The sequence below is a fragment of the Pristiophorus japonicus genome, chromosome 26, assembly GCF_044704955.1.
Source record: "Pristiophorus japonicus isolate sPriJap1 chromosome 26, sPriJap1.hap1, whole genome shotgun sequence".
NCBI lineage: Eukaryota > Metazoa > Chordata > Chondrichthyes > Pristiophoridae > Pristiophorus > Pristiophorus japonicus.
The window spans coordinates 7,990,568-8,001,064 of record NC_092002.1 but is presented as its reverse complement, the minus strand read 5'-3'; the positions used below and the strand labels follow the sequence as shown (position 1 = coordinate 8,001,064).

Here is a 10,497-nt window from a genome sequence, read left to right as displayed (position 1 = left end):
CTGGAGTAACATTCCCTGGAGTAACATTCCCCGGAGAAACAGTCGCTGGAGTAATATTCCCTGGATTAACTTTCCCTGGAGTAACAGTCCCTGGAGTAATACTCCCTGGAGTAGCATTCCCCATAGTAACATTCCCTGGAGTAACATTCCCCGTAGTAACATTCCCTGGAGTAGCATTCGCCGTAGTAACATTGCCCGGAGTATCATTCCCTGGAGTAACATTCCCTGGAATAACATTCCCTGGAGTAACAGTCGCTGGAGTAACATTCCCTGGAGTAACATTCCCCGGAGTAACAGTCGCTGGAGTAATATTCCCTGGATTAACTTTCCCTGGAGTAACATTCCCTGGAATGACATTCCCTGGAGTAACAGTCCCTGGGGTAAGAGTCTCTGGAGTAACAGTCCCTGGGGTAACAGTCCCTGGAGTAACATTCCTTGGAGTAGCATTCCCGTAGTAACATTCCCTGGAGTAACATTCCCCATAGTAACATTCTCTGGAGTAACATTCGCCGTAGTAACATTCCCTGGAGTGACATTCCCCGGAGTATCATTCCCTGGAGTAACATTCCCTGGAGTAACATTCCCCGGAGTATCATTTCCTGAAGTAACATTCCCTGGAGTAACATTCCCCGGAGTAACAGTCGCTGGAGTAATATTCTCCAGAGTAACAGTCCCTGGAGTATCATTCCCTGAAGTAACATTCCCTGGAGTAACTGTCCCTGAGGTAAGAGTCTCTGGAGTAAAAGTCCCTGGAGTAACATTCCCTGGTGTAACATTCCCCGTAGTAACATTCCCTGGAGTAACATTCGCCGTAGTAACATTCCCTGGAATGACATTCCCCGGAGTATCATTCCCTGGAGTAACATTCCCTGGAGTAACATTCCCCGGAGTTTCATTCCCTGGAGTAACATTCCCTGGAATAACTTTCCCCGGAGTAACAGTCGTGGAGTAACATTCCCTGGAGTAACATTCCCCGGAGTAACAGTCGCTGGAGTAATATTCCCTGGATTAACTTTCCCTGGAGTAACATTCCCTGGAGTAACATTCCCCGGAGTAACAGTCGCTGCAGTAACAGTCCCTGGAGTAACATTCCACGGAGTAACAGTCGCTGGAGTAATATTCACCGGAGTAACAGTCCCTGGGGTAACAGTCCCTGGAGTAACATTCCCCGGAGTATCATTCCCTGGAGTAACCTTCCCTGGAATATCATTCCCTGGAGTAAAAGTCGCTGGAGTAACATTCCCTGGAGTAACATTCCCCGGAGTAACAGTCGCTGGAGTAATATTCCCTGGATTAACTTTCCCTGGAGTACCAGTCCCTGGGGTAAGAGTCTCTGGAGTAACAGTCCCTGGTGTAACAGTCCCTGGAGTAACATTCCCTGGAGTAACATTCCCTGGAGTGACATTCCCTGGAGTGACATTCCCCGGAGTATCGTTCTCTGGAGTAACATTCCCTGGAGTAACATTCCCTGGAGTATCATTCCCTGGAGTAACATTCCCTGGAATAACATTCCCCGGAGTAACAGTCGCTGGAGTAACAGTCCCTGGAGTAACATTCCCTGGAGTAAGTCAGCACTGCGGGAGTACCTTCACCTGCAGCAGTTCAAGAAGGCGGCTCACCACCACCTTCCCGATCGCGATCAGGTAACAGGCCTGGGGGAATGGGGGTGGGCCACTGCGTCCGGTGCAGACCGTTCCCGCTCACCGATTGGCCGCGGCGGCGGACCATTCGCGCGAGGAACACCACCGCGAGAGAGAGGCGTCGGGGAGGTCAGGACGGCGGGATTATTTGTCAGCGCCGCCCACATCCCGTGAGCAAACGAAGAAATAAACAAAGGCACGGCTGACGGTCGAGCATCATCTAATTGGGGTCACAAAGCGCGCTCCCGGTTTCCCACTGTTTGCCTCTGCGCTATCGCAGGCGGTGAGCCTGGGAGGGCGGACGGGAGCGAGGGGCGAGGGGCCTAGGCGGAGTCAAGTGAGGAAGCCTCCAGGGAAACATTCGATCCGAGTTGGCGACCCACCCTGGGGGAATGGGGGTGGGCCACTGCGTCCGGTGCAGACCGTTCCCGCTCACCGATTGGCCGCGGCGGCGGACCATTCGCGCGAGGAACACCACCGCGAGAGAGAGGCGTCGGGGAGGTCAGGACGGCGGGATTATTTGACACGCGTTAAAAAAACGTTAAAAAAAACATCACCGCATACAGGAATGTTATAAAAAAATACATTTATAAAGGCGGCAATACTATAACATCTTACAACCCTTCGATTTTATTTTTTTGTTTTTTTAATTCTTTTAGATGCTCAAAGTCTTCATTTGAATGCAGTCCTCCCGTAGCACCACCAGCTCGATGTTGAAGTACTGGGACTTTTTCGAGGACAGAGGGGTGTCCAGAGTGACCGAGCGGGCTATGTCCGTCGACTTGGAGCTGGTGAAAAACTTCAGGAGCGGTGCCAGGCCCTTGGTCACGTCTTTGCGGGCGCCCTCGTTGACCAGGCAGTACAGGATGGGGTCGGCCACGCAGTTGAGGCTGGTGAGCGCCAGCGAGACGTGGTAGGCTGTGAAGACGTTCTCCTCGAAGCTGCAATCCCGGGGCCGGCTCAGGTACATGACGCTCCGCAGGAGCAGGATGATGTGGTAGGGGGCAAAGCAGAGCAGCAGGATGACGATGAGGCTGAGCGCCAGCCGCTTGATCTTGGCCTTCTCCTCCTTCTCCGTCGACAGATTCCCCTTGACCGCCTTGAGGATGCCCTGGTAGGAGAAGAGCATCATGGTCCAGGGGAAGAGGAAACCGATGAAGACCCGGTAGAGGTTCATCTGGGCCACCCACTTCTCCATGGGGTACTTCTCGAAGCAGAAGGTGTGGTTGAAGCGGTCTTCGAAGAGCTCGTTGTGGAAGAGCGGGGCCGAGTTGGCCCCGATCTCGATGGTCCACACCACCACGCTGGTGATGACCGCCGTCTTGACCCGGCGGATCTTGGCGAACCTCAGCGGGTGGGCCACCGCCAGGTAGCGGTCCACCGAGATGCAGCTGAGGAAGGCGATGCTGATGTAGATGTTGGTGTACAGGATGAAGCCAAAGAGCTTGCAGGATTCGGCGCCGAGAATCCAGTTGTCCTGGTGCAGGAAGTAGTTGATCCAGGGGGGTAGGGTGGCGATGTAGAGGAGGTCGGAGATGGACAGGTTCAGGAGGTAAATGCCCAGTTCGTTCTTCTGCTTGACCTGCAGGTAGGCGGCCCACAGAGCCAGGCAGTTGGTCGGCAGCCCGATCACAATGACAAAGATGTAGAGAGTGGGCGGGAAGAGGCTGTCAAGCCTGGAGTCAACATCGCAACTGTCGTACGTGATGTTGCACATTTTCTGCTCGCTCGCTCGGCCCGTTCAGGCCGAATCGGACAAACCCATCGGCCCGCGGGGTGGTTGGGGGGGGGGGGGGGGGGGGTGGTGCGGTGGACAAGGACCTTACCAGTCGCGCAGCCGGCAGAGCGCCGGGCAGTCAGGCGATTCGCGATATTCCATTGGCAGCCCGCCCGGCTGCGCTCAATGAAAGGCCGGAGACCTCGGGGCGAGAACGGGCGGGGCAAGGGTTTCTTCGCAGTGCAGCCTCTCCCTCTGTCGCCCCCCGCTCATCGGAGAGCGAGGCGGTCTGCGCGATATCTACTGCACACTCGGCGGGCTTTGAGCAGTGCTGCGTGTCCTGTCAAACAATTCCTGCAAAAAAATGGAAATAAGAGTTACTGAGCTCGGCCTCAACTGCTGTAAGACATTGCCGCGGCGGTAATTGTGAAGGTAATGAGGCCTTGCTCTATTTCCAATCGCCTCCTTCCCCACCGGAAGGCTGTGTGTCGCCTGCTGGATGGATGACAGTTCCATTGCTAAAGCTCACTTCGTCCCCGAAGTCCGCATTTTTCATGCTTGGATCTACCTAGAGTTTCCTCAGGTTTTTGAATTTCCTGGTGACTGTCTTACATTGATGGCCTCTAGATATGCTCTTCCCCACAGGTGCAAACATTGGCCCAGAAATCACGGCCTCCCCGGGTCCATACGAAGTTTCTACGGACCCGGGAAGGCATCGGCAAAGCCGGTTTGCGGCGCGCAATGCGCGCGCGCTGAAAACCGGCTTTTCCGATTTGTCAAGTTTCTGGCTTGACAGATTCTCCGTATCGCGGGAGCGATCACATTTGCCAGGGCAAGATTGTGGGATTTACGCATATTTACCAAAATTCCCTGGATTCTGGGGAGGTCCCAGCAGATTGGAAAACTGCAAATGTAACGTCCCTATTTAAAAAAGGAGGCAGACAAAAAGCAGGAAACTATAGACCAGTTAGCCTAACATCTGTGGTTGGGAAAATGTTGGAGTCCATTATTAAAGAAGCAGTAGCAGGACATTTGGATAAGCAAAATTCAGTCAGGCAGAGTCAGCTTGGATTTATGAAGGGGAAGTCATGTTTGACAAATTTGCTGGAGTTCTTTGAGGATGTAACAAACAGGGTGGATAAAGGGGAACCAGTGGATGTGGTATATTTGGACTTCCAGAAGGCATTTGACAAGGTGCCACATAAAAGGTTACCGCACAAGATAAAAGTTCACGGGGTTGGGGGTAATATATTAGCATGGAGAGAGGATTGGCTAATGAACATAAAACAAGAGTAGGCATAAATGTTTCATTCTCTGGTTGGCAATCTGTAACTAGTGGGGTGCCGCAGGGATCAGTGCTGGGACTCCAACTACTTACAATCTATATTAACGACTTAGAAGAAGGGACTGAGTGTAACGTAGCCAAGTTTACTGACGATGCAAAGATGGGAGGAAAAGCAATATGTGAGGAGGACACAAAAAATCTGCAAAAGGACATAGACAGGCTAAGTGATGGGCAAAAATTTGGCAGATGGAGTATAATGTTGGAAAGTATGAGGTCATGCACTTTGGCAGAAAAAAAATAAAAGAACAAGTTATTATTTAAATGGAGAAAGATTGTAAAGTGCCGCAGTACAGCGGGACCTGGGGGTACTTGTGCATGAAACACAAAAGGTTACTATGCAGGTACAGCAAGTGATCAGGAAGGCCAATGATATTTTGGCCTTTATTGCAAAGGGGATGGAGTATAAAAGCAGGGAAGTCTTGCTACAGTTATACAGGGTATTGGTGAAGCCACACCTGGAATACTGCGTGCAGTTTTGGTTTCCATATTTACGAAAGGATATACTTGCTTTGGAGGCAGTTCAGAGAAGGGTTGATTCCGGGGATGAGGGGGTTGACTTATGAGGAAAGGTTGAGTAGGTTGGGCCTCTACTCATTGGAATTCAGAAGAATGAGAGGTGATCTTATCGAAACGTCTAAGATTATGAGGGGGCTTGACAAGGTGGATGCAGAGAGGATGTTTCCACTGATGGGGGAGACTAGAACGAGGGGGCATGATCTTAGAATAAGGGGCTGCCCATTTAAGACAGAGATGAGGAGAAATTTCTTCTCTCTGAGGGTTGTAAATCTGCGGAATTTGCTGCCTTGGAGAGCTCTGGAAGCTGGGACATTGAATAAATTTAAGACAGAAATGGACAGTTTCTTAAACGATAAGGGAATAAGGGGTTATGGGGAGTGGGCAGGGAAGTGGACCCGAATCCATGATCAGATCAGCCATGATCGTATTAAATGGCGGAGCAGGCTCGAGGGGCCGAATGGCCGACTCCTGCTCCTATTTCTTATGTTCTTATATCATGCCCAGCAAATGTCCTTAAAACTCTTGCGTCTGATAAAAGCAGACGCATAGCCTACTGTTACAGGCGTAAGAGTTTAAAAACGTTTTAAAAACGTGATTAAAATAAAATTAAAACAAACATATTTATGTTAAAACCCTGCCCACTCAGGTAATTTTATTTTAAACCACAATTAAAACTTTTTTTTTAAATCGGCAATTTTTTTTCTTTAAAAACATTTCTATCAACTTTAATTTCTATATCGTATTTCTGAGAGTTTTTAAAAAAATGTTTTATGTAGTTTTTGGGTGTTTGGGTTTCAATCAGATCACCTCTCATCTTTTAAACCCCAATGAGTAGAAGCCCAGGAGTGGGCCATACGACCCCTCGAGCCTGCTCCGCCATTCAATAAGATCATGGCTGATCCAATCATAGACTCAGCTCCACTTCCCTGCCCGCTCCCCTTATTCTCTTATCATTTAAGAAACTGTCAATCTCTGTCTTAAATTTATTCAATGTCCCGGCTTCCACAGCTCTCTGAGGCAGCGAATTCTACAGATTTAAAACCCTCAGAAATTTCTCCTCACCTCAGTTTTAAATGGACGGCCCCTTATTCTAAGATTATGCCCCCTAGTTCTAGTCTCCCCCATCAGTGGAAACATTCTCTCTGCATCCACCTTGTCAAGCCCCCCTCATAATCTTGTACGTTTCGATAAGATCACCTTTCATTCTTCTGAATTCCAATGAGTAGAGGCCCAACCTCCTCAACCTTTCCTCATAAGTCAATCCCCTCATCCCCGGAATCAACCGGAGTGAACCTTCTGTGGCCCGGCTAGCCATGATCAGTGGTCGTGGAGTACGACCTGGGTGACCTCCCGAAGCTCTGAGTGAGTGATGCGAGGAGCACTGTGCACACCAGCGCGACCAAGCCGACAACAGTCCCACAGACTTTGAGCCGACCCTATGTTGCTGATGACTGAGTGCAAACCAGCCCCTATGTTGATTAAACTCCCAGATGCTGTTGACTCCACATTAGCCCCCATCCTGGTACGGCCCTGCCACCATTGCCGACTTGACGTGCAGCTGGCTCGGTGGCCCCGTACGTCCCGCGCAACCTGTCAGCAGATTTTTTTTCCTTTTGCATTCCGCGACGCTAATTGCCCGTGTCGATGTGCGAACTCTTACGCGCAGCCTGCATGCTGCCGCGTTCTGTGGAATGCCGCCCACCTTGCCCGCCTGCTCCCGTATTGTGCCGCTGCACCGGCCGGCCCGCCTCACCCGCTCGCACCCCCTGGGAGTCTCGCCCGTGAAGGTCGCGGCACCGGTCGCCGTGCCAACAGGCTCCTCGCGGTGACCTTGCAGCCTCCAAGGTGGGAGTGGCCAATCTCCCCCACCCCCCGCACCCCCCCCCCCCCACTCGCTTCGCTGCCAGTGGCCGTTAGGCCAGCAGCCTGCGGCGGCCCAGCCCAGAAATCGGCGCGGTCCCGGGCCTGCGAGGCCTTCGGCAGGCCGCGGCCATTAGAAGGAGCAGCGTGCGCCGGCCTGCCACTGCAGGGAGCAGCGCGTGCTGCTGCAGGAGGGCGACGGCTGACGGCAGCGCGGGCAGGTACAGCAGGAGCGGCGAGGTCGGGGCGAAGGAGCGGCAAGAGTTCACAGAGGGACGTGATCGGGGCCCAGGGGAGGCGAGAGGTAATCAGGAAGGCGAATGGAATGTTGGCCTTCATTGCGAGAGGGATGGAGTACAAAAGCAGGGAGGTCCTGCTGCAACTGTACAGGGTATTGGTGAGGCCGCACCTGGAGTACTGCGTGCAGTTTTGGTCACCTTACTTAAGGAAGGATATACTGGCTTTGGAGGGGGTACAGAGACGATTCACTAGGCTGATTCCGGAGATGAGGGGGTGACCTTATGATGATAGATTGAGTAGACTGGGTCTTTACTCGTTGGAGTTCAGAAGGATGAGGGGGTGATCTTATAGAAACATTTAAAATCATGAAAGGGATAGACAAGATAGAGGCAGAGAGGTTGTTTCCACTGGTCGGGGAGACTAGAACTAGGGGGGCACAGCCTCAAAATACGGGGGAGCCAATTTAAAAGCGAGTTGAGAAGGAATTTCTTCTCCCAGAGGGTTGTGAATCTGTGGAATTCTCTGCCCAAGGAAGCAGTTGAGGCTGGCTCATTGAATGTATTCAAGTCACAGACAGATAGATTTTTAACCAATAAGGGAATTAAGGGTTATGGAGAGAGGGCGGGTAAGTGGAGCTGAGTCCACGGCCAGATCAGCCATGATCTTATTGAATGGCGGAGCAGGCTCGAGGGGCTAGATGGCCTACTCCTGTTCCTAATTCTTATGTTCTTATGTTCTTATTAGTTCAGCACCCAGGAGAGGCGAGGGCCCGGGGGCAGCACGGGCCCAGCCCACACTGTGCGATATGTGCGCGCACTGGGTCCGTGCAGCAGAGCTGGTCTCCAGCTGTCCTGGTTAACCCTTGCCACTGGACCAAGACCTCGCTCTGTCAAGCCCCGTGTGGTGGCTGGTGTGCAACGGCCACCACACATTAAAAAAATCCACGCACAGGCATCTTCCACCCTTCCGGATGTAGTTCGGGATCTGGAATATTAGGTCCTTCATTGAAACACCTGGGAACTCATCCCTTTTTTGGCGTGGAAGCAGGTCATCCTCATTTCGAGGGACAGCCTATGATGATGATGAGAGGCGATGGTCCCTGATATTACTCTTTTAATGTTTATTTGTTCACGTGGATGTGGGCATCGCTGGCATTTACTGCCCATCCCTGATTGCCCTCGAGAAGGTGGTGGTGAGCCGCCTTATAGAACTGAGTGTCTCGCTGGGCCATTTCAGAGGGGCAGTTAAGAGTCAAACACATCGCTGTGGGTCTGAAGTCACATATCGGCCAGACCGGGCAAGGGCGGCAGATTTCCTGAAGGACATTGGTGAACCCGGTGGGTTTTTACGACGATCCGGCAGTTTCATGGTCACCATTACTGATACTAGCTTTTTATTCCGGATTTAGTTTAATTTAATTAACAGAATTTAAATTCCCCAGCTGCCGTGGTGGCATTTAAACTCATGTCCCCCAGATCATTAGTCCAGGTCTCTGGATCACTAGTCCCATAACATAACCACTGTGTAGCGTACCCAATGTATCATTTAATGCGATTGTACGTGTGCTGGTGGTGTTGGGTTGAAGTAGTGTATAGAATTACAGAGCAAGCTCAGCACAGAAGCAGGCCATTTGGCCCATCTGGTCCATGTTGGCGTTTATATTCCACACGAGCCTCCTCCCATTCCCACTTCATCTCGCCTTCTATTCCCTTCTCCCTCGTGTGTTTATCCCGCCTCCCCTTAAATGCATCGATACTATTCGCCTCAACCACTCCCTGTGGCAGCGAGTTCCACATTCTCACCCCTCTCTGGGTAAAGAAGTTTCCCTTGAATTCCCCATTGGATTTGTTGGTGACTGTCTTATATTTAGGAAAAAGAAAGACTTGCATTCATATAGCGCCTTTCACAACCACCAGACGTCCCAAAGCGCTTTACAGCCAATGAAGCGCTTTTGGAGTGCAGTCGCTGTTGTAATGTGGGAAACGCGGCAGCCAATTTGCGCACAGCAAGCTCCCCCACACAGCAATGTGATAATGACCAGATCATCTGTTTTTTTGTGATGTTGATTGAGGGATAAATATTGGCCCCAGGATAATTCCCCAGCTCGTCTTCAAAATAGTGATCTTTTACGTCCACCTGAAAGAGCAGACGGAGCCTCGGTTTAACGTCTCATCCAAAAGACGGCACCTCCGACAGTGCAGCACTCCCTCAGCACTGCATTGGGAGTGTCAGCCTGGGTTTATGTGCTCAAGTCTCTGGAGTGGGACTTGAACCCACAACCTTCTGACCCAGAGACGAGAGAGAGCACTACCCACTTAGGGCCCATAGTTTTGGTCTCCTCCATGAGTGGATACATTTTCTCCATTCCTATCCTATCAGACCCCTTCATAATTCTAAAGACCACTATCGGGTTCCCCCCTCAGCCTTCAGAGGCGAGAGTGCTACCCACTGAGCCACAGACTGATAAGCCTGTCTGCTTTTCCTGGTAGGTGTAGCTGGTCATAGATTGGTTGGACGTGGGAGTGCTGACATTGCCCTGACTTCAATGAAGATGGTCACTGAATCTGTAATGGCCCAAACACACCTGTAGAGATCCCAAAATACCCTTTGAGCATGAGGTCACACTAACAGTACAGAGAATCTGTCCAACACATTACCGCAAATTAAAGATTATTATCAAATATTTTATCAACTGTGGCAAAATAATGGTGTATCCTACAAATCCCCTGGGAGGACAGACGCACCAACGTTAGCGTCCTCGACCAGGCCGACATCCCCAGCATTGAAGCACTGACCACACTCGACCAGCTCCGCTGGGCAGGCCACATTGTCCGCATGCCTGACACAAGACTCCCAAAGCAAGCGCTCTACTCGGAACTCCTACACGGCAAATGAGCCAAAGGTGGGCAGAGGAAACGTTACAGGGACACCCTCAAAGCCTCCCTGATAAAGTGCAACATCCCCACCGACACCTGGGAGTCCCTGGCCAAAGACCGCCCTAAGTGGAAGAAGTGCATCCGGGAGGGCACTGAGCACCTCGAGTCTCGTTGCCGAGAGCGTGCAGAAATCAAGCGCAGGCAGCGGAAGGAGCGTGCGGCAAACCAGTCCCACCCACCCTTTCCCTCAACCACTGTCTGTCCCACCTGTGACAGGGACTGTGGTTCTCGTATTGGACTGTT

The 10,497-nt window shown here is 51.5% G+C and overlaps 1 protein-coding gene across 1 annotated transcript in view; it reads right to left on the bottom strand.

The window, feature by feature from the left end:
- Nucleotides 1–2,209: 2,209 nt before the first annotated feature.
- Nucleotides 2,210–10,497, bottom strand: part of LOC139239074 (G-protein coupled receptor 4-like) — a 51,988-nt gene continuing 43,700 nt past the window's right edge. Inside the window, exon 2 of the mRNA XM_070867587.1 lies at nt 2,210–3,711. Coding sequence (XP_070723688.1) covers nt 2,296–3,357 — 1,062 coding nt within the window. The 5' untranslated portion in view covers nt 3,358–3,711 and the 3' untranslated portion in view covers nt 2,210–2,295. The remainder of the gene's footprint in view (nt 3,712–10,497) is intronic.